Source organism: Hypomesus transpacificus, chromosome 14, assembly GCF_021917145.1.
Source record: "Hypomesus transpacificus isolate Combined female chromosome 14, fHypTra1, whole genome shotgun sequence".
Classification (NCBI taxonomy): domain Eukaryota; kingdom Metazoa; phylum Chordata; class Actinopteri; order Osmeriformes; family Osmeridae; genus Hypomesus; species Hypomesus transpacificus.
In genome coordinates, this window is record NC_061073.1 from 8,596,156 (window position 1) to 8,619,678 (window position 23,523).

Genomic DNA, 23,523 nt, shown 5'->3' on the forward strand with positions numbered 1-23,523 from the left:
CTCAAATTGGCTCCTCCTCCACTCCTTCTGTAGGCTCGTCTGGAAAGTTCGGTTGCTTCTAATTTTGGGGAACTACGCTAGTTTGCAAACCGTAGCTTCAGACTTCTGCAATCATTTTACAGAGAAGGATCATAACAACGTAGACCTTTATCTGCGAAACCCAGTCTTTCATCGGACTAGTGCACACAAGGATCCTGTCAATTCATTTACGCCACAACAGCAATCATCACAATCTGTAGCTTGAATTAGTAGCGTGTGCGTTTCCTAGCAGTCTCCAAGTCCAACAAGCTACAAGAAGCTTTGATTTGTGTCGCAGCGTGTTAACATTCGTTAGCCAGTTCCTAAGTCGGAGTGAAGCCTTGGCTTGGAGCTGTTTCACTACACAGCAATGACTGCAGAAGAGATGGCTAATGAGGGACAACACACCGGCTTCCAAATGGAAGGAGAAGATATCACACCTAAGAAAGATGGAGGTGTTTTAAAGGTAAGTCGCCGGTTAACGGATCCCTAATATAAATCGCTGTAAATAGCTACTAGCTGGATGCAACAATGCTAGCATTTGTCAGATGCTAGCCGTAGCTAGCTTCCAGTTTGGGTCGTGGGAATGAATGTGTGGACTGCAGTCAGAAGCTTGGTATCTGGCTAGCTAGTGCCTGCTATTAACATAATTTGCCATCAAATGTATTTTTATTGCGTGCTGATTAAGAAGCATTAAGTTTCATGAAGTAGGTCAGATGATAAACGTTTGCTAACTAGCTCCCCGGTTAACCCTGCTGTTATTAACTAGCTAACACGCTAATGTTAGCCAAGCGTGCTTCTAGAAGGGTCTTGGCTCCTCGAGGAACGGATAGGCTACTGTTCGAATGATTGGCTAGAAATGTAATAAATATTTATGCATTTACCTTTTTTTCTTACCAGCAGTACCCACCAGGGTATGTCTAGGCCTAAATCTTTTTAATAATAATATTTTATTTGTTGTTGTCATCCAAGATCATTTTGTGAAATATCAAGCTTTTGTGATAGCTAAATGTAACCACGAAAGATCACACACATTTATGTATGTTGCCTTCAATTTATTTCGTAAAACACAGCCACTAAACGGTAATTAAGTTCAATTACACACCACTTCCCTTGTCTGTCCCCAGTTGGTGAAGAAGGAGGGCACGGGTATTGAGCAGCCCATGACCGGTGATAAAGTGTTTGTTCATTATGTGGGTACACTTTTGGACGGCACTCAGTTTGACTCAAGCCGTGACAGAGGAGAGAAGTTCTCATTTGAGCTGGGAAAAGGTGGGTACTGTCCATCACACATACTCTTGACTGGGTCACTTTTAAACCAGGCATCTTCCACTGCTCCAGTGTCATAATGTGCTGTGTGTCTTTGTTCAGGACAAGTGATCAAGGCATGGGATCTAGGTGTTGCAACAATGAAAGTGGGAGAACTGAGCCAGCTCATCTGTAAGCCCGAGTATGCCTATGGCACTGCAGGTAGCCCTCCTAAAATCCCACCCAATGCCACGCTGGTGTTCCAGGTAAGACCAATTGGAAGTGTTTGAGGTTGAAACTTAAAGGGTGTTCACAAGTCCTCCAGTCAAATTGCAGATTTCAGTCTGGTTCTGAATCCAACCTTCTGGATACAGGTGGAGCTGTTCGAGTTCCGAGGTGAGGACATAACTGAGGATGAGAATGGAGGAATCATCCGCCGTATCATCACCAAAGGCCAGGGCTACTCCAAACCCAATGAAGGAGCTGCTGTAGAGGGTACAAACACTCCCTCATCCTCACTGGGCTTGACTACGAACGCATCCGTTAGATAAGTGTGTCCTATACACACAGTCTGCTGGAGTTGGTGTGTAACTGCATCCTTTTGTGAGTCACCCACTGACCCTCATATTGCCATGTATGTCTGCAGTGACTTTGGAGGGGAGCTACGAGGGTCGTGTGTTTGACCAGAGAGAATTGAAGTTTGAAGTGGGAGAAAGGGAGAGTCTCGGCCTGCCAATCGGAGTGGAGAAGGCGCTTATGGCCATGGAGCAGGGAGAGGAGTCCTTGTTCACCATCAAACCCAAGTATGACACCAACACTGTCACATCGCTGCATGCTTTTATTTTTATTTTTCACTTTATATTTTATACTGTAGTTTGGTTAGTATTTTGTTGTAAATGTTTTCCATTCATTCATTTTTATATTGTATATTTAAGGACTGAACGCACATTTGAAAGATTCAATATATTTATTATACGTTTACTTTATGCACCTACCCACCATAGTAAACTACTTTAGTACACATACTTTGCGCTTCAAACCTGATTCTGATATAAGAAGACACACTCATCCATACACAGACATGCATATTAATTTACCAGTCACTCACCCACACTAATGCACTCAGGGGATTTGAAAAGTAATGGTCTATCGATGTGTATTTTTAGTTTGTATTAAGAGGTGGTTGTGAATTCCAGGTATGGTTATGGAAATACTGGAAGCACAAAGTTTGACATTCCTGGAGGAGCCACACTTCAATACAAAATCAAGCTGACCAATTTTGAGAAGGTAAATATTTTAGCGTATCAAACGTGTGTATGTGTGCACGCACATAAGTAACCAGTGACCCCCAAGTGTGTCTGGTCTGGACGACCCACTCCTGACTCAATCATGTTGTCTCTGTTCCTCAGGCTAAGGAGTCCTGGGAAATGAACACATCAGAGAAACTGGAGCAGAGTGCAATTGTCAAGGACAAGGGAACCCAATACTTCAAGGTATGTGCATGAAAACTGTATGTCTGCAGAGGTGACACACAGGCTAGTAGCTGTGGAGGGCACACAGAAAAATAAAGAACCTGTGTGGTTTGTGTTTTTTTCTTTTAGGAGGGAAAGTACAGGCAAGCATCTGTGCAGTACAAAAGGATTGTGTCGTGGCTGGAGAACGAATCCAATTTGGTAGACGGGGAGGAGCAGAAAGCGAAAGCTCTGCGATTGGCTGCTCACCTGAACCTGGCCATGTGCTTCCTTAAGCTACAGGAGCCAAGCCAGGCCCTGGAGAACTGTGACAAGGTACGCACATCCTCACCATGTTTCGAAGAACACATATTTTAATATATGGTTGGTGGTATATTTTTCCTTGAGTGCCTATTTTCTCCCTTCTATGCTCTGCATTTTTGCTCTGCATTGTTGAACAAATGTTGCCCCCTACTGATGTGTTTGGGTAGGCTATGGAGCTGGATGAGGCTAATGAGAAGGCCCTGTTCAGAAGGGGGGAGGCGCTGTTTGCCATGAAGGAGTTTGACAGGGCGAGAGGCGACTTCCAGCGTGTCACTCAGCTGTATCCTGGCAACAAGGCAGCCAAGAGCCAGGTACTTTAGTCTGAAATTGACAGATACACTTAAATTGAATGAATCCAGAGGTCCTTGTTGTCAACTACTGCTATCACTGCATTTCTTGCTAGGTGGGTCTATGTCAGAAATATATCAAGGATCAGCATGAGAAGGACAAACGTCTCTATGCTAACATGTTCCAGAAGTTTGCTGATCGGGACGCCAAGGTAAGGGGACAAGCCATTTAGGCTTTCACATGGGTGCTATAGAGGGAATTGTACGCAAGAAAAAAATGATTTCCAGGAAGATGTGTAACAGTTTGATATCATTATATATATTTTGTATTTATTTATTCCCTCACTAAATATATAAACATTTGACAAACAATATTAACATATTTTGATGAAGACCTGCTATTAATGACTTTTTTTATATATTGTGTTGGGCAGAAGGAGGCAGAAAAGGGCCCAGATGGAGGAAATGAGAATGGGGAGATGGAGGTGGAGGCCAATGGAGCGCAAGAGTAGAGAAAGGAGACCATGTGGCTGGCTTTCAGTCTGTCTACGACTAAGACACTTGCAACTTCAGTCGTTTGTGTTTTAAAGTGAGTGTGTATATATGAGTTACGTGAGAATGAAGTGGAGCAAAAAGGAAAAAAAAAACACTGATTTTGTCCGTCTTCACTGGCTTACCTGTGTGTCTGTGCTACTGCTATGGCAGCTAGTTGGCTGGGCTTCTATTGCCTATCTCACTCCAGGCCTCACCACCCCTCCCAATTGCTTAAAGTGTGTCTGAAAGTAGTACCCTAGTCTTTGTGTTCCCAGAGTTCCAACCCTCACCAGTCAAGGGCTAGTCCATTCACCTAAGAGCTTGCATTGTCCCTCTGCCCCAACACATCTCCCCTCAGCCCTTGCCGAACCCCCGCACACGCACACATCTTCCTCGGGCCTTGTTGAACACCCCCCCCCCCCCCCCCATACACACACGCGCACACATCTTCCTCGGGCAAACCGATCAACAGAAAGCGCCATTTATGATCACCGAGTGTGTGTGCATGGTGTGTTCTGAGTGACGGTGTCTGTCTCTAGCAGCACTGAACAAAAGAGTAACAAGATCCTGATCCAGTCATGGCTTCTCTCTCAACCTAAGACTCCACTATAGCAGCAAGGGGTTACAAGACTGTTCCTCTTTTTGCTTTGTAAAACATTGACTTTGTTCTTGTCTTGTATCTTTTGTTGTTGTTTTTTTCATGTGTGATTTTTTTTTTTTTGAGTTACTGTTAATTTTTATGAGGATGATGAAATTAACTGGAATATGTTTATAAGCAGCTTCACCTTGACAGACCCAAGCCAAGTCTCTGTTGTACTGTACAGTACATGTGTACACATCTCAGACTATGATTGGTATCCCTGACCTAATCTCTGATATCCAGGCACTCACCCTCGGAGCTGCCAAAGCATAGTCTCCCGTAGGCCTCTTTCATGTAACAGGTGGATGAAATGCTAGGAGCTTGTTTCTATTACAGTTCTGTGGCTTACTCATTTAGCTTTTTCTACCCAGTGTCTATCAACGAGCCCGACTGTGATAAAGAAGAGAAATGGCTTGGACTGAGCACTAGGAGGACTGAGGGTGTGCTGTAGTTCTTTTCCATATGTTGAGGCTTTCTGGCCGAAGGATCTAATAAACAGCAGCTCAAGCTCGGGTCATGTCTTCATCATGAGTACAGAATGTGTTCACTTGCCTTTGTGTGTGGGTACAAGATACCTAATTTAGGGAAATACTTGATACACTGATAAGAATCAGTGAACAAAGCCTACTTGTTTTGAAATCTTGCCTGTACTCTGATCCATGCACATTGATAGGCTATAATACATTTTTGTCAAGGTATCAAGTTTTGGTTTCAACGTTACAGACACTCGTGCCCCTGTTCCCACAAAAAAAAAAAATTATGGGCTATGTTACACAAACAATGCATCTTAGTATTCTCAATTGGGTCCCTCCGTTTATTTGTCTCCACGGTAAACTCTGAATTTATAGTGAGAGAGAATTGGGTCCCGTTTTCCCTTGCGCAACTGGGTCACCGTCAGGGTCATTTTACCGCCATCTGCGGTGTCATTTTACGCACACAATACAAGCCATTCTTTTGATTAGGCTACACATATACATCTTACACTGCATAATAAAGGAATTAGAGCAAACTGGCGCCACGTTGTATCTACGTGTAGTCCAAGAACTTCTGTGACAGCGATTTTACGTGACAAACATTTTGTATACGCTAACTTGGCTTGAATTTATATTAAGTTAATTTACTTTTGTTTTATTCGTTTTAGCTACCTGGTGCTTCTCATTCGTAATAGCCTAGCAATCAATTACTTTTAGGTAGATTTCCTTAAACAATGGCAATACAGGTGCTTTCAAAAGAAATCGTTTAGATTAGCCTACCTGTTTCTTAGGTAAATTCACTAGCTAGTGGGTGCGGCCAATGTGACTCCACCCCTGAATCTCGCCGTCTCTCTGACTGGGACAAGTGGTGGGTGAATCGAGGCCCCTTGATCCATCTACAACTACTTACTGCCTGCGCCCTGGGTGCTTTCCGTTGGCGAGCGCAGTGAACCGTGAAGAAGACTTTGCAGTGTCAGGTGTTAGCTGTGTAGCCAAGTTAGCGACAATAGTCGTTGTCAGCAACCCATCACACTTCTGTGCTAGAAAGAAAACAAAGGGGAATTGAATTCAAGGTACCAGATACTTGGTGACTGGGATTACGGGATGAGAGGTTCAGCGTTCCCGGAACGTCGGAGAGCTCTGGGCGCCGTTTAATGTCAAATTGAAACTGGACAACCGTCCAGAAAAAAAAGACACGGATACATTCTCTAAAGGTTTCGTTAAGAAAATGATCAACTCGTTTTTTCCTCTTAAGAAACTTCGACGTAACGGCAAATACATTTTTTTCGGAGTTATTCTGATAATTGGAGCTGTCGCCGTGTATCATGAGTTTGTTGCAGCAAATGCATGGAGCTCGCATACCCGTAAGTAGCTTACCTACGGGAAAGGAAGCTCCCAACGAGCTATCTTCTCTATTATCAGGCGTTCCGATCACCAACTTTGTGTTTATTTATCAAAGTGTTTTGTGCGTCTACTTGCATGCCAAGCCATTCCATCTGAAAACGAATTGATCGGAAAACAACTATGTGTTAAAGGGGAGTGAGAGGGCACTCCTGGAGTCACACCTGCCAAGGACAGACATCTTAGATTACTTTCACCCTCGTCTGTTAATGAAAGTTTAATGAAATCCACACCATTGACATCCGGCTCAAAAAAGCCCCAATGCAAGGTTTCCATGGTAGTCAACCCATGTAAAAGTAAACCGCATTCAACAGTATGTCTGTTATGACTGTATGACCTCAAACACGAGAGAGAGAAAAAGTCGGAACACAGGCAGTACTATTGTTTGTTTGTAATTTGGGGGCGAAGACAAAAACCCTCCGTTGTGCTCATGCAGTCATTTTACTCCTTTCAGCTGTGTCCACCAACTGTTCTCTGTAGGCTACTTCTGCACACAGCCAGTCTTGAGAAGGGTCAGGCCACGAGGGTTACCCTCAAGGGAATGTGTAGATTCACACAGGGGATCCAAACCCCAGCCCCCATCTGTACACACACAGAGGCACCCACCTAAACACACTAATGGCTCCAAAGGGACAACAGTGTCTTGAAGGGAGAGCGTAATTACTAGGTGTGTGTGTGTGTACTGGTGTGCTGGTGTGCTGAGGGGACAGCAGCAACCCATGTCTATATGGCCAAAGCTAGACATGTAATCACATGCCTCTGTGTGACAGCAGCCACATTCTAGGTCTATCTGGCTACACACACATTCCTAGGCTCCAGCCCCCTACTCACAATGGGGGTATTCTTAGGGGCAAGAAAACCAACTGTCTCTTGAACGAGCGTCCAGAGAGGGTATTTATGTGTGTGTGCACGTGCTCATTGAATGGAATTTCAAGTACGTTTCTGATTTTGGATGAAACTCTAATTGGATGTTAGTGATGATATTACCACAACAGTAGAGGAGTCCAGACTGCCAGTGGAGGAAGGATCACATTTATTTAGGCTAGTTGTAGCTGCACATAAACTCTTAGACCCATTGGTTTCCCCCATGTGAAACTTAAACTGTTGCAAGTTCTTCAGTCAGAATTTGTGACAGGGTATGTCAAGTAAGCCTATGTGGCATGGCAACAGTTTATACCTCCCCGTTAAAAATACATTCTAAAATGACTTGTGGTGCAGATAAAATACTGTGTGTGTGTGCACTCGTGCCTCCACCCCCGTGATAATGACAGACCATACTAGGCCATTGGTAGTTTGACTCTCCTCCCTTCACAACACACATCCAGATTTAATCTTTAAAAAACATCCCTTCTCTGTATTTCTGGAGACATTTTTGATGACTCGAGTGACGAACGCTTTGAGGTCTTCGAGTCACTTTTGTTTCAACTCAGTGGGTGTCTGACTTTCTTTCCGTGATGAGATGAATTGTTTTCGTCCGTTGTGTGTGTGCATCGCACACAACTGACACTCAACTTCCACTTAAAGAGTTTGTTTGCCTGTTTCTCACAAATGTGTAATCAGGAAAATCCAACCTCACCCTCCATCTGTCAACTGTATACTTATTGAATTTACTGCTTCTATTTGTTTTCATTTCCATTTTCTGAAACAGTTAAACCTTTGTTCGTTTCCAATATTTGGTTCAGCATAGATCCTTATAGTTAGGTATTTACTTAAAGTTTTAGTACTTCAGTTAAATATTGAGTGAATAATATATATTGAGTGACTTGTTGCTCTTGTAGGTGAGTTATAACGAAGTTAAGTCTTGTACTCGCTGTGAAATATTTTACTATTGATTGTTCTTCTACAGATACAGTCCTGCACTTTTTTGTGGTTCATGTTGTTTTAATTTGTAACTTGTATAACTGCATGCTCTTATGGGTCTTCCCTTTTGGCACTTGTTTAGTTTTCCACAATGTATGCTTCATGTTTTGGCTGCTTGCAATGTTTGGGACTACCTCGTTGTTATGATCAGTGACCTATGCTCTTTTGTAAAGCTCTCTCTTGGAAGTCGCTTTGGATAAAAGCGTCTGCTAAATGCATAAATGTAAAATGTAAATACTAGGCTGTGTTGAAGGCAGCCATTTATGTGTTCAAACTGAAATGCATATATAGGCCTTACATCCTGAGAAAATTGGTCTTAGAAGGCCCTTGCATGGTTCCCTGTGGTAATTGGGTCAAGATGTCCTAAGATATTCAATTTGCACATAACACACATACGACAAAACCCCCCAACAATTATTTGGTTTGATCTTATTCTGGAACGTTTCTTGTTTCAAATGTAATATCATTTTTAAGATTGGTTTCTGATATTATTCTTATATACCATTTCAATTCATGGGTTATAATCTCATAGTCTAGCAGTTTTGGGGACCATGTAAAATTATACACTTATTAGTTAATACATTTGGAAAACCAAACAGGAAAGCAATGATTGTCAATCTACTTTCTCAGCAATACTTCAGATACATGCATATTTTGCTGAAGGTGCTTCCTCTAACCCATTTTCAATCTCTTCACAGCAGCCAATGAAGATAGCACCTGGAGAAGGACAGCCCCAGGGAGAGAGGTGACAAAGGATGACAAAGGATAGACAGGAACAGAAAAGGGGGAGTTACATGGTTCTCCTGTTAACGTGTGTGTGTTTGTTTATGTGTGTGTGTTTTAGGTTGGGGGAGACCATGTATCTGATCTAGTCTGGCGCACAAGCTATACCCCACAACACTGGAGACCAGAGGTTTGTTTTTCTTTTCAATGCTGTGTGGCAGTTACTTTACGTAGGGTCACGCTTTAGGATACTTCCTATTGTCTTGTTTATGTTACTGTGTGTGTAATACAGTATGTGTGTTATAGTGTCTGCTTGGGAAGCATTTCATGTGAAGTTGCATGTTTCTGCTAAATTAGGTTGTAGTGTTAGAAGACAGATAATAAATAAATAAAAAAATAAAAAAAATGTATTTGCGCAGGGAGTATAACACATTCCAACTGTTCCAGTAGTAGCTCTACTGAGAGGTCCTTCAGCTCATACTAAAGGCTAAGATCACTGAATCATGTGTTGGTGTCATAGTGTGTACAATGCTTACAGCTGTTATTGCTGGGACATACTGCACAACTGAGAAGACAATGTAAATGTACATGAATTAGGTTTCGAATAACATTCTCCACCCCTTCTTTAAACTTTGATAGGAACACATATACACACACATACACACACACACACCCACACGGCTCAAATATCACTGTCTCCTTGGCACTGTCAGAGGTGTAGGTTTACAGCTTATCTGGGCCACAGCTGAAAGTCCGGAGGTCCAGTTGGTGTAGTGTGCTGTATGTTGTTTGTAAGGGAGATGTGGACGTGTTTCTTCCATCTTATTCTCCCCCCCCCCCCCCCCCCCCCCCCCCAACACTTTGTGTCTAGTATAAGGGCCAGGCCAACCTGCACATCTTTGAAGACTGGTGTGGCAGCTCCACTGCCCAGCTCCGCAAAAACCTGCACTACCCGTTATACCCTCACGTGAGTCCCTTTCTCTCACACACTGTATCGTCTGAACTGGGATCACTACTCTAACATCCCACACTTTCTGTCCAGTCAAGAACCACAGTGAAGAAACTTGCCGTCTCCCCCCGATGGACAAATTATGGCCTCAGGATATTTGGCTTCCTCCACCCCTATACTAATGGTGCAGTTCCTTTTCATCTCTCTCTATTTCGTTCTCTCTCGTGCAGTGTCTTGCTTGCAATATCTTGATGGACTTTGAACCAAGTCTCATTAATGTGTTACAAGGGGTGTAATCTTAAAACTATGAAGTACTCTTTCAAACTGTCTCTATCGCCCCTCTCAGGAGAGTTTGTGTTTGCCCTGAGCTCTGATGATAACTCTGAGTTCTGGTTGAGTGTTGACGATTCCCCCCTCAACCTGCAGCTGCTGGCCTGGGTGGGAAAGGTGAGTGTGGATGTTCTAGCATTTTGTGTTCTCACATATTTACATAATTTGTGTACGTTGGTCTTTTGAGCGAAAAATCTGTGTACTTATGAGGATGTTGATGTTTGCTCTCAGACGGGATCTGAATGGACAGCTCCAGGCGAGTTTGAAAAGTATGTCAGTCAAATATCCAGACCAGTTTGGTGAGTTAAACGTGCTAACTATAATGTGTGTGCATGTGTGTGATTATACAGTACATTTGAACTAATATGGTGTGTTTGATTGTGTGTGTGTGTGTGTGTAGATATTGTGTGTGTGTGTGTGTGTATGTATATGTGTATATATATATATATATATATGTATATGTGCATGTATATATGTATATATATATATATATATATATATGTGTATGTATATGTTGAATATATATATATATATATGTGTATATATATATATGTTGAATATATATATATATATTCCCTTGATCAGGGTCCCGTTTGAAATACTGAAAGAGTATGTGTTTTAAGACTCCCCTACACACACCCTGGGTAGGGAGTTATTTTTAGCTGGGGTTGTATGCGCGTCTGTGTGTGGGGGGGTATTGTTTTTTAGTTATTTTTCCTCCCTTGCTTGCCCAGGCTCAGAGCTAGAAGGAACACTGGAGAAGGAACAGCCGTGCATGTGCGCACATGCATGTGTGTGTTGATCATTCAAACAGGATGTGGGTTTAAATCTGACTAAGCAAAGTCAAAATCAAGCATGAGCTGCAGGGAGGAGAAGAGAGGGACAAAGGAGGTGTGGGGAAACCCAGGTAACAGGTGAGGGGGAGGGGGAGGAGGTTATGGAGGGAGTGACTGAAGGAAGTGTGAGGAAAATGTAGTCAGGTGACGGGTAGAAGCCATGAGAAACGATGGGAGGAGCCCAATAGAGCCTTGGGATAAAGAAAGTGTTTTTGTGTGTTTTTATAGATGGAACGATACATTGTTTTAATTGATATCATTTGGATCTCAGGCTGTCTGAACAAAAAAAGTACTTCTTTGAGGTGATTCACAAGCAGAATGACAGAGGGACAGATCATATGGAGGTGGCGGTGAGTGAATCATGACTCTCCTTCACCATTTCCTGTACTACCAAGCATCTATTTGTTAGTGCTTGTCGAAATCGCACATTTGTGTGACATTTGCTTATGGTGTTTGTTTTGACACAGTGGCAACTGAATCAGGAAGGCTTGAAATTTGCGGTTATTTCCTCCAAGCATATCTCTCTTTACACCGGTGAGAGCACACACACACACGCACACTCACGTACATACACACACAGATGCCCGTTGTTCCTGCCTCTGTCTTTAGAGCCCTCTAGTAGCACAGCCTAAAGCAGACGTACTGAACCACAGCATGTCCACCACTGGCCTCGCCTTCTGCGAGGAGCAGAGAACGGAATCTGGGCCGTCAGTCTCTCCCCCTGCTGTTTCCCCTCCCAGATGAGTCTGCCCTGAAGATGAGCGATGTCGCTCACGTGCCACAAACCGCCGCCAGCCACACCGGCTCCCCCAGCAGCCAGCCTAGCAACAGTGACGCCGACATGCTAAGGGAAGATCCCCGAGACACCTTCTACCAGAGTGAGAACTCACACACACACACACACACACACACAAGCCCTGTGGCACATATGCACTGAAGTCCTCTTACTTGAATCCTATTGTGTGTGTGTGTGTATGTGTCTATGCATGCAGTCCCTCTGATTGACCACAGGTATCTCCAGAGTATGTTGCCAGACTGCTCCTACAATCCCAGCTACACCATCAAAGGCTTCCCTCTGCTCCGCTACCAGGGCCTACAGTTTGTAAGTGGACCTCGCCGTCCTCCTTGATGATGCGTGTGCACTTTGGCTGGCGTCAAAGCCCTTTTAGATCACGCTTTGGCTTGTCCCTCCCTCAGGTCCACATGTCCTACATCTACCCGAACGACCACACACGCCTGACACAGATGGAGGCAGAGAACACGTGCTTCTACCACGAGAGTCCCCTCTACCTCGAGAGGTGATGCCTCTGGAGAGAGAGAGATGGGAGAGAGGAGAAGGCCCCTAGAGGGAGTGGTGGGAGGGCGTAGTGGTGGGGTTCAACTTTGGACATGTCTTGATTGTCACCAGCAGAGGGCCCTGTGTTACCGCAGAGCATAGAAAAGGCATTGCCATATTGAAGGACGGTACAAATGTTTGAGGACAGGGGAGGGAGCTGAAGGTTTTCTATCCCTGTAAACGTGGTGTATTCTTGTTTTCCCTCTGTCCCTAGGTTTGGTTTCTCCAGGTATATGACACTTGACAGGCCAGAGGGGCTGGACAGAGTCAGAGGAAGTAGGTTGCTGTTTTAAAGAACTATTGCTGCTGAAATACAACGTTCACACTGGACACGTTCACACCCTTTGTTTTCCCCGCTTCCTTTTTGTCTTTCTACGTTTCTGTCTTTCTCTCTGTCTCTTCCAATGTTTTTGTTCTTATGTTCTTCCTGTCTTCATCTTTTATATTTCCAGACTTTGGGTTAAACCAGAAAGAGCTGGTTCCATATGAGGAGGAGGAGGAGGAAGAGCCGGCGGAGGAAGCCCAGCTCAGAGCCAGGCTCCGCCAGGATAGAGACAACGCCGTCCTGCCTGACTACGGTGATGACTACGACGATTACACTTTGAAACGCAAGCGCAAACTCTTCTCGGTGCTCCCGCGCAGACCTGTAGACGGCCCCTCATTGAGGGGCAAATTAGATACAGTGCTGCACACTGGTAAAAGGAGGAGGAAGAGAGGGGAGGAGCAGAAACGAGTACAAGAGCGTAGACCAGAGAAAAAGAAGCTAGTGAAAGAGCTGGTACTGAAGGAGGGAGACCAGCTAAAACCTGCAGAAAGACAATCAGAGACAATGCTCCTTGAACAAGCAGAGAAACCAACAGAGGGAGAGAGGCTTGTACGTGCAGAAAGACCAGCTGAAGGAGACCAGCTCGAACCTGTGAAGAGACCAGAAGGAAAAACGGCAGAGAGAAACGGGCTTAAACCAGAAGAGAAAGTTGTAGACGGACCAGCAGAAAGACCGGTGCAGAGAGACAAACTCAAACCATCCGAGAGAGCAGCAGAAAAACCAGAACCGGGAGACGAGCTCAAAGCAGCTGAGAGACCAGCAGCAACAGACAGAGCACCAAAGAGAGAGGGTCTCCAGAGGCCAACAGACAAAACAGCGGAAAGGGTGCAGCGCCCCCTGGTGGAGCTAGAGCAGAGTGAAGGAGGCGGGGCTGAGCTGATCCAGCATGTCAAACATCTGCAGCCTGCGCCTGCAGCCAGGGATGCCTCCAACTCTCCCTCCCCTTCTTCCAGAACGATGCAGGCAAAGGTTACCCATACCAGGCTGCGACAGCCTGTGGCCACCCCACGGTCCATCCATCCCCGGCCTGAGACCCCCGAAGCCCCCATGGGGAGGCCGGAGCCCAGGATCATTACAGCCAGGAAGAGGGGGCGAGAGAGACAACTGGACTCACCGCCACAACTAGTTCTGGACGCAGTCCACAGGGGCCTGGCCCCGCCCCCTGCTGTGAGCACAGGGGAGAGGGGGGGGTCTCAGGTGAGGAGGGAGAAGGGGGCGATTGGAGAGAGAGATGGAGGAGGGGAAAGAGACATACGAGTGGAAGACCAACTATGGGGCCTGGATGGAGAGGAGGAGGCAGGAGAGGACGACATGGCCTACGACCTCACTCCGGCGCCTGTCTTCGACCCTGAGGTGAACTGGGATCAGACCTTCCAGGTGACCCCCCTGGACCTGCAGATGCTGCGTTCTGATTGGATCGACCTGCGCTGTAACGTGTCAGGCAACCTGTTGATGCGTTCCAGCGATGCCCTCCCCATCGTCAAGACCTTCATCGACAAACTCAACAAGAGGCACCACAAGTGAGCTTATTGTGTGTGTGTGTGTGTGTGTGTGATGATTGCCTGTGTGCTCGTCTGATTGCTATAGTGTGAGGATACAATCGTAACATTATAGCCCCGATATAACGTATGTGTTGCTCCCTGTCCATCCCCAGCCGTTTCTCCCTCGTCAGGGTGGTGAATGTGGAGAGGCGTGTAGACGGAGCCCAGGGCAGCAGGTACCTCCTCGAGCTGGAACTCAAGGATCTGACTGGACAACACTTGCGCCTGTCACACTACATCTATGCCCTGATTCGCCGACCACGCTCCAGGGGAAAACAGTACCCTCGACACGTCCCTGAAACGGTGCTATGCAACCCTGTGGGGTTTCGTTGGAATCCTACTGCCATGGTCCACTTCATAGTACCAGGTACTTAAACAGTGTACATTCACAGGACATACATACACACCCTACTCTGCCTCTGATGTGTGTATGTGTGTGTGTGTGTGTGTGCGTGCTTGTGCTTGCTAGTTAAGAATCAGGCTCGCTGGGTGCAGCAGTTGATAGTGGACATGGAGGACCTGTACCGTGACACACAAGATCCCAACTTCAACCTCATCATCACTGACTACAACAGCACTGACATGGATGTGGAGAAAGCCCTGCTCACCTCCACTCTCCCCAGGTGTGTGCGCGTGCAGCCGTGTGATGGTGCGTGCCTGACAGACCAGTCTATTGTCACCTTTATTAAAGGCCTTTATTGTGAAGCCACGTTTACTTTCCGTGCCAGGTACCAGTACGTGAAGCTAAGTGGGAACTTTGAGCGCTCCGCTGGTCTACAGGCAGGCATCGACCTCATTACTGTGAGTACGACCTCATCATTCTGTGACGCACGCACACCAAAAGGAGAGGGCAAGAAGGCGTCGACCCCCCTCATCCAATTACCTGGTTTCATCTCTATTGCTCTCTCTTTCCGTCCGCAAACCACCCCCCTTTCTCTTTCTGTCCATCTCCCTCTGCCTCTGCCCCTCGCAGGACGAGCACACCATAGTGTTCCTGTGTGACCTCCACATCCACTTCCCCCCCTCCATCATCGACGCCGTGAGGAAACACTGTGTGGAGGGCCACATGGGCTTCGCTCCGATCGTCATGAGGCTGGACTGTGGAGCCACGCCCTCAGAGCCCCGAGGTACACACGCGCTCGCACGCGCATCCCTATCGAAACTGTTTTATATACGTCTGTTATGTAAATGTAAGTCGCTTTGGATAAAAGTGTCTGCTAAATGAATACATGTAAATGTAAATATGTGCATCTGAATACACGATACAAACATAATGTGTTAAAGTGTTCGTCCCGTGTTCATGAATTCTGAAATCAAATGAGATTGTGTTTGTTACAGGCTACTGGGAGGTGAATGGTTTTGGCTTGTTGGGGCTTTATAAGTCTGATCTGGATGCTGCAGGAGGCATGAACACCAAGGACTTCAAAGACCGCTGGGGAGGAGAGGACTGGGAACTTCTGGACAGGTTTGTGTGTGTGTGTGTGTGTGTGTCTGTATACAAAACCTTGTTATATTACAGAGCCATATAGTTCCTGAAACGTGCTTTGTTCCTCTCCCTTTGTTTTAGGCTTCTGCAGTCAGGTCTGGAGGTGGAGAGGATTTACCTCAGGAACTTCATGCATCACTATCACTCAAAGCGTGGCATGTGGAATCGACGCACACAACACAACAACACGTAGCCATGACAATGCCATGGGCAAGGCCATGGCGACCAGTGCACTTTACCCCCGGCCTATCCTGCCTTACCTGCCATACCTTGACCAATACTCACTGACAAAGGGTCAAAAGGGCAGGACTGTGGTGATTCCTGATACAGGATTGAGATGTATCTCCTGTCACTCAAACTCTCAGAAACTGTGACTACATGAGTTGATGTTGTAGATCACTGCCTGGAAGATGCTACTGATCATTGTTTTTGTAAGACAAAACTGTGTACTTTATCCATGCTATACTACTGAATGACTGCCTTTTTGATATCCTTCGTTAAGAGGATACTAGTGATGAAGAATCATTTACGAAGCGATATCGGTGTTCACCAGTGCCTGAAGATAATACTGTTGACTATGCTCCGGGTTGGAGCATTATAACCTGCACTGTGCTAAGCTGATTTAACCAAGGGAACGATGGCCTTTGTCCAATCCTACTCAGGAACACCTTCGTACACACACAAACACACCCACACACACACATATTTCAGCTACTCACGGACACATATTGCGACTGTATATTTGTTGTTGGCTGAATTTTGGTTGTGCCTGTGTGGGCAGGTGTTTGCTTTGGTCACTGTAGATTTGCAAAGGGCCTTGTTTGTACAAGATTGAGACTGTATTTATTGTATCAATGACAATATTTATTGACTGGTATGTTTTGTCACTGCAGGAATGTTTCCAACGTCTTTTTGAAAGACTATCTGACATATGAATTAATTGGATCGAGTGATGAAATAAGACTTGTAATATACAATATATTTATTCAGGTATTGGGGGTAAAGGGATTAAGACAAAGCATCAAACGTCAACCAAATGTGCTTTATCGAACCTGTTGAATGTAACGATGTGCCTTCTCTGTGATAATTATAATGAGCATCAGGTGGGTAGAACTGGTGCCATTATCAAGGGTCTTGAGTGACTTGCTAAAAACAAAGATGTGATCATCAGCCCTGTGCGGAGGGTGAGGCCCTCTGGGATCCAGACTGGGTAGTCAGGATCCACACCTCATGTATTCTAGATGTAGCCCAGATCTGGGGGGTGAAGCAATAGACAGTAAAAGGTCATTTTGCATCCGTCTGAATATCCCCATATGTTGTAGAAAAACGTGTCAGATGGTAAAGGATTTAGGAAGAAGAAAAAACTGTAAATGAAAAACCCAAGCATATGATGTTTTGTACTGTATAAATCAAATGTTGTTTTCAAGGCAGCTTTTTGCTACATTTCACATTCCCCGTTAGAGCCTGTCCTTTCTATTACATGATGTGTCCTGAGTACAAATACAAAGATGTCGGGGCTTTCGCAATCTGAGACTGACGGGACGGGTGGGATACAAGATGGCCTCCTGGTCTTTCACCTGTCACTCTATGTTACCTCGTCCTTCTCCTTTTTTGGTATATTTGGGTATTACCTGTTTTCTCAGGAAAATATCTACGGTCTTGACAAATTCAATAAAGAAATTGTTTTAATTTCCCTGCATGTCATGAAAATAATTCATTTCCAGTTGTAAAACTTCTGGGTATTCATTCCCCACATGTATTTGGCATTAAGAGAAACTGTGTTAGAGCTGCACAGTTTTTAGGTCATGACGCCATGCAAGACATTGTCGTTGACGCATGATTGCACGATTCTCTGACTAATAATGCTAATTATTTTATCTTTTTTTTAGGCTTTTTTGTGGGAGATTTAGAGATGTACTTTCCTTAGTGGAACTTTAAATGGAGTAGCACACCTGCACAAATATGGCCCACAAACCACACTTACTTCATGTATGCAGACAATATTGGCCTTCAGCATCACTTAGATGCCTCTGACTTCACCCTGTCACTCAAGCTTCACATAAAGGTCCTTCAATATGTCACCCCAAGGTTGTATCCTGGTGTGTGTGGATGTCCCTTGTTTATTCTTGGACTGGTATTCATTCCAATGAAGAACAGATGCTCTGTAAACCATGAGTAAGAAAGTTATATGTCTCTGTAACATACCTACTAAATAGCAGGACTACAGAGACTTATATATTGTAATGTGAATTGTATATATAATAATTGCTTTGATAATAATAATGATATACGTATGCAGACCTTTCTGATGGTGTGTCTAACAAAACATTTCATGCATGATGATGGAGGGGTTTTGCTTAATATTTTTACAATGGTCTGTCTGAAATTCCATGACAGCAAAACGACTGCCATTCTAATAGTTAAGGACTAGTGGCCTTGTCTACAAACGAAACTTCATGTATGGGATATTTTATTGTTTGCAATTATTTCAATCCCAGCTTACTCTAGTCCATCTGTGTAATTCAAATAGAACAAGCGGCTATTTACAAGTTTATTGTCATTTACATGTGGCAGCAACATTTGGCTGTTTACACAAGCATTGCTTGAAATATACATAATAAAAAAAGAACCTAGTTTGAGAAAAATACTTGTTACAAGAGAGCCTTCACTTAGGAAAGAGACTGTTTAATAGATATGCTATATACTATGCATGCAACAGTAGATACTAAGCAAGAGGAACAATGACATGAACAGAAACTGAACCAGGGTCTGACACCATTTCTGATTTTTATGTAGTTGATATCACAAGGCTTACTGACAAGGCTAATTAACCCTCACTGCTCAATTAACACTTTTTAATAAGGTATTCTATCCCTTTTTGCAATCAGAGAGCCAACATCCTAATTTCTCTCTTTTCTCGACTCCTCTTTTCCATGGCCAAAAGTGGTTTCTGTCACAGATGACTGTTTTCAAGTCCTCGGGCCATCATTATTACAACCTGAGATTTTGCACTTCAAACATATCGCATGTCTGTAGAAATCAACTAAAATATCTGCCTTTCACCCCCTGTCCTATCAATCTACACCAACCTTGCTTGTACTTCCTAACCCTCTTTCACTGTTCTCTTTGCCTTGCTCCTCTTCTCCACCATCTCTGTGTAGTCATCAACTTTCTGTCGTGAGAACACATCCTATTGGCCACCAGCAGCATCGAACATCTTCTTCCTGCCCTCCATGCCAGACATGGCCTCCACATTTTTACGCCAGTCACCCACCTCCAAGTTCATCTCCTGTGAGGGGCAAAACAGACCACAGATGGTTACAAGAGAGTTAACAAGTGTACGCATGAATTATGTGCCAAGAAATAACAAACAACTCATGTCATTGCAGCATGACTCATACTGAAGCATGTGACCTGTTAAACAATGCAAGGGGCTTTGTGCGTCAGCCAATACGTATGCGTTGATGGTGTGTGTGTGTGTGCGTATATGCATGCATGGGTGTGTGTGTGTGTCGCCATGCTAGTACCTTTTCGTTTTGCTTGATGTCCTCCTTCTTCACAGACTTGAGGTTAGCTCTGAGGTCCATGGAGCCCTTGTGTTTGGAGCCCAGCAAAGCTCTCATCATCTCATCGGCAGACACTCTCACCTTCCTCAGAGCAGGCTTCTTAAACTTCCCACCCAGGTCCAGCACTTTCAGCTTCAACTCATGGATCTAGATCATGGATGTATTGTAATCGTAATGATTGAAATGAGGATATGCTAACCTGCAAGATTCAAATTATTCTCTTAATTATTATTTTGGTGTAATTTCTCTAATATCTTCATGTCCATCTACCTGAGGCAATGTACATTTAGTCATTTAGCAGACGCTCTTATCCAGAGCGACTTACAGTAAGTACAGGGACATTCCCCCAAGGCAAGTAGGGTGAAGTGCCTTGCCCAGGGACACAACGTCATTTGGCACGGCCAGGAATCAAAATGGCACCCTTCTGATTGGTAGCCCGATTCCCAAAGCGCTTAGCCATCTGACCCCCTATTGTAATGTTTCGTATGTTTTTTGTCCATGGGTATGGAAGTGTCTCGAGCTATATGAAGGTGTGTAGCTATTGATGGTGAAGTGTGTAATTGAAGGCATACATCTTTGTTGTTCTTGACAACTTTGGCCTCATAGTCGTAGCGCTCCTCATCCACCACGTCGATCTTGGCATGAAGCTGCTTACACAGTTTCTAAACAACAACCAAAGCAATACATAAACAAAAGTCTATATTAATGTTCAAGGGGTAATGCATCTGTCAACATTTAAGGGGATGCAACCTGCCCTGTATTGGAGTCGACACCATATGTCCAATCCACTTACATTTAATTCTCCATCAAGGCATGAGGTGTATTCATAGGTGTATTTGATTTGAGGGAGAAGCCTCATGATTCTCCTGATCCCGCCCTGATTGTGGCCTTGCTGTGTCTGTCACTCACTTGCAGGTCCTCCAGGGGAATGCCAGACACCTGCAGAGGCGGAAGTTTCTCTCCCAGGTAGCGAACCTTTTCCTCATCCCTCGCCACCGTCTCTGCCTCGAGTTCCTCCATGGCACGTGTCAACAGGAGTATCTGGGATGGATTGGGACGGTTGAATGAAAACACAACTGGACTTGGATGAGTGTGTAGAAGTGCAGGGTGCAATTTTCTTGGTCTGTTTTGTTGTCATATACTGTAACTTCTTGAGCTTTTACCTTGAGTGACAGCTTGCGGGAAGCTGATATCTTTGACTTGGGCTACAAACAAAACCCAATTAAAATAATGTAATGTTTAATATATTGTTATTATAATGATCATATAATATTCAGTTCTGGATGTATCACATTGTGTCAATGAATGTTTAATGTTGTCCTACTAAATAAAAACATCAGAATCAGTTAGAAATGCTTGGAGTTCAAACTATGCAAGGTGCAGGTTTGAAATAGGTCAACAATAGCACTTGTCACTCTGTTATGTGACAAGTCTTAAACATACTGTACATTAGTTGCACAGCTAGTGGCCCCATAGTTTCTCATTTGTCTGCTGTAGCGGCAGCCAGACAGTTCCACCAACTATCTCAACATCAGCGCAAAGCCCTAACCCTAAGATCTTCAACCCTGAGTGTAGGAGGTTGGGACATTTTAATCTTGCAGACAATCTGTCGACAGGGGTAACACACTATACTGTACCTTGGCCTCTGCTTTAGGAGCCATGGGCATGGGGGCTTCCTGAGGATAGACATAGACACATGAGGACAGTCAGTTTGTCATCCCTCACATCCACATATAAATAAACACAGAAAGTCAGTTTGACATTAATCATACTTGTACATTCATACAATATAGGCACGTTGCTTCATGCAATACTAATGGTTGATAAATGTTGAGGAAAACTCACATCACTGTGATGTCATGTTGAATTCGAGGGAGAAAATAAGAACGATAAGGAATCATACAAAAACATAGATCGTTTTTAAAGCAACAGGTAATCAACTTTTAAAAGACATAAAGTATTACTTACTCGTCAGCCATTGTGGAGGCTTCGATAGAAAGGAAAGTCTGTGAGCCAGGTAGGACTCTCCCTAATAATATAAAGCAAAAGGAAAACACGGCCACCAAAGTGTATAGGCTATGTGAGCAGCAATAAATCACCTTCAACTGGACACTTAATCACAAAGATAATAAACTATGATTGATGCCAGTAATAAACTGAATGATCAACGGGAGTACCTTGGTTCTGCGAAAGGATGCTCTGGGCTTCTACTACACTAGAGAGACGTAGCCTTTGGTTATATCCGAGCGTCAAAATAGCGCGTGTTAATTATAGCGCCGCAACATAGGTCGCCTCCGCGCAATATGTAAAACTCGCCCAGCGACACGATAACACCGCTGATCATTCGGTCAGTCACGCGGGATTATCAGAAAAGATGCGCTTGTTAGCTGAACAACCTTTCAAATACATTCACAGAAAGATGTGACCTAATCTGTAGTCTAAATCAAATCTAGCATTACATTGGAAAATAATTGTAATGATTATTAACAATAAAATATATAGTTGGATGTACACAGTAGATTGATTTTATTTTTTATAATTACACATTACTAACATTTCAAGTAGGCTATTTTGCAAGAAGTGTAAACCTTCACCCTGTTTATGAGTTTGTGTGTTGGTGGGAATGTGTGTATCTGTATTTGGTGTGTGTGTGAGAGAGACTGTTACGTTTTCTGAGAAGTACAAGATGGAAGGTTCGGTTTGAGGTCTTCCATAGCAGATGTCTGAGCTATTTTACCCTAACCCTAACCTTCACTGCTATATCTGTCCTTTACACAATGCTCCGTCACATTGTGTCTGCGAAGGAGTTATGCCAAGCAGCTGTTACACTATCTATCAAACATAACAGACTAACTTGGCGCCAGCTTCCCCAGCCCTCTTTCCAACCTTCCCTCCAACCCAGGCAATCTCTTCACCTGAACCTTTTCTTTAGCCAAAGCCCTCTCCCTACCAAGTCCCGAGCCCCAGCTAATTCCATTCTACAGTTGTGATCTTTCCTTTTCTCTTTCTACAAGTATCCAGATTCCATCCCTGTATTCCCAGCCCCAACACTCTCTCCAGTCCTCTAATGTAAAAGTCTCTACATTGTCCCAGCCTCTGAAGATTTGGGATCAGTTCACATGATCACACGTGGGGTTAGAACTCTGAATTGGAATGTCTGACTGTGATTGAGAACATTTTGTGTTTCTAGCATCACATTCAACCACATAACTCTTTGCACTGTAGTGTAGGCCATGTAGCTGGTCAGATGGTGAGATGAAGGGATAAACACTGACTGGTGGGCCATCTGATGTGTGCAATCAACAGTTATTCGTGTCTAACCAAGTTGTAATCGTATGTATAAGGTGTCACAAACCATGTAAAACACTGGCATTGAACATATACACTATGTCCCTCTACACCAGAGATCCATCAGACAGTTACGATGTTGGAATGGCCAACAGCCAGCATAGACCAAGATAATAAAGGGTTGACTACTGGTTAAGAAGCACCCATTCTATATGACCATCCAGAAAGCGCTGTCTGTTTACCATTTAGTTTTAGCTGGATTTGTAAAAAGGCACCTGTATAAAGGTGCTTAATAAACTTGCATCTTCATTTTCATTCTAGAGTCACAGTCTGCATACCCAACCTTTTCCCCAGTCTGGAATTTACAGTTCTACAATTTACAAATGTAAGGGGAAACAGAAGCATGAACCAATATTTCAACTCTTTCCATAATCACCTTTCATGAAATCCCCACAAAACCGACATCAAATATAAAGCACACTGCTTATCCAACCGACAGAAACTTTATTGATGGCCCCAGTCCATCATATATGACCTTTTATAGGGTGCCTTGGGACCAGAGCGAGCACCAGGTTCTTAGGATGGTATGAATATCTGTGTACGACTCACTCCCAAAAATATCAACCTATCCTTTCACATCCCCCCCAAAGCAGGTTGAACTGAAGACTGGCTCATATAAATCCACCTAGCAGAAAATATCAGGCTGGGTCGAATGAAGCTCTTAAGTCAAAAAGCACACACTGACTTAATTTTTTATTCATTATTATATCAATTATTATATCCATTCAAATAAAGCGTGTTTTTGTTCGAATGTATGACTTTACAAATCAATGTTTCAGAAGACTTCTCAGACTCTCAAAGACCAGACTGAAATGCAACCTTTGCACCGGAATAAATCGTCTGGCTG

The 23,523-nt window shown here is 44.1% G+C and overlaps 3 protein-coding genes across 8 annotated transcripts; 2 read left to right on the forward strand and 1 right to left on the reverse strand.

Moving 5' to 3' along the window:
* The first annotated feature begins 11 nt into the window (after positions 1-11).
* fkbp4 (FKBP prolyl isomerase 4) lies at positions 12-5,014 on the forward strand. 2 transcript variants are annotated; one of them, XM_047033732.1, is made up of 11 exons: positions 12-484; positions 1,146-1,290; positions 1,390-1,532; positions 1,641-1,761; positions 1,913-2,069; positions 2,463-2,553; positions 2,676-2,759; positions 2,868-3,053; positions 3,209-3,352; positions 3,445-3,540; positions 3,763-5,014. In XM_047033732.1, exons 1-11 carry the CDS (start codon positions 389-391, stop codon positions 3,838-3,840), a joined length of 1,341 nt encoding a protein of 446 aa, XP_046889688.1. In that variant the 5' UTR covers positions 12-388; the 3' UTR covers positions 3,841-5,014. The 2 variants fall into 2 exon arrangements, with proteins under 2 accessions (XP_046889688.1, XP_046889690.1); XM_047033734.1 differs by having other exon boundaries at positions 3,766-5,014.
* An 814-nt stretch (positions 5,015-5,828) lies between these two features.
* On the forward strand, positions 5,829-17,455 carry b4galnt3b (beta-1,4-N-acetyl-galactosaminyl transferase 3b). 4 transcript variants are annotated; one of them, XM_047033702.1, is made up of 20 exons: positions 5,830-6,339; positions 8,935-8,981; positions 9,081-9,149; positions 9,831-9,926; positions 10,002-10,092; positions 10,255-10,355; positions 10,470-10,537; positions 11,346-11,424; positions 11,542-11,608; positions 11,815-11,952; positions 12,067-12,176; positions 12,272-12,372; positions 12,625-12,686; positions 12,863-14,255; positions 14,390-14,643; positions 14,746-14,899; positions 15,005-15,077; positions 15,250-15,403; positions 15,615-15,741; positions 15,844-17,455. In XM_047033702.1, the coding sequence occupies exons 1-20, from the start codon at positions 6,204-6,206 to the stop codon at positions 15,953-15,955; spliced, it is 3,432 nt and encodes a 1,143-aa protein (XP_046889658.1). In that variant the 5' UTR covers positions 5,830-6,203; the 3' UTR covers positions 15,956-17,455. The 4 variants fall into 4 exon arrangements, 3 of the variants coding, with proteins under 3 accessions (XP_046889658.1, XP_046889659.1, XP_046889660.1); XM_047033703.1 differs by having other exon boundaries at positions 8,938-8,981; XR_006957045.1 differs by lacking the exons at positions 15,615-15,741; positions 15,844-17,455 and having other exon boundaries at positions 5,829-6,339; positions 14,746-14,925; positions 15,250-15,341.
* Positions 17,456-18,431: 976 nt separating this feature from the next.
* tnni1c (troponin I, skeletal, slow c) lies at positions 18,432-23,069 on the reverse strand. 2 transcript variants are annotated; one of them, XM_047033744.1, is made up of 9 exons: positions 23,053-23,069; positions 21,297-21,357; positions 21,174-21,177; positions 20,966-21,004; positions 20,492-20,533; positions 20,238-20,369; positions 19,901-19,990; positions 19,290-19,475; positions 18,432-19,051 (listed from the first exon to the last, which is right to left on the reverse strand). In XM_047033744.1, the coding sequence occupies exons 1-9, from the start codon at positions 23,057-23,059 to the stop codon at positions 18,953-18,955; spliced, it is 660 nt and encodes a 219-aa protein (XP_046889700.1). In that variant the 5' UTR covers positions 23,060-23,069; the 3' UTR covers positions 18,432-18,952. The 2 variants fall into 2 exon arrangements, with proteins under 2 accessions (XP_046889700.1, XP_046889701.1); XM_047033745.1 differs by lacking the exon at positions 23,053-23,069 and adding an exon at positions 21,506-21,608.
* Positions 23,070-23,523: the final 454 nt, after the last annotated feature.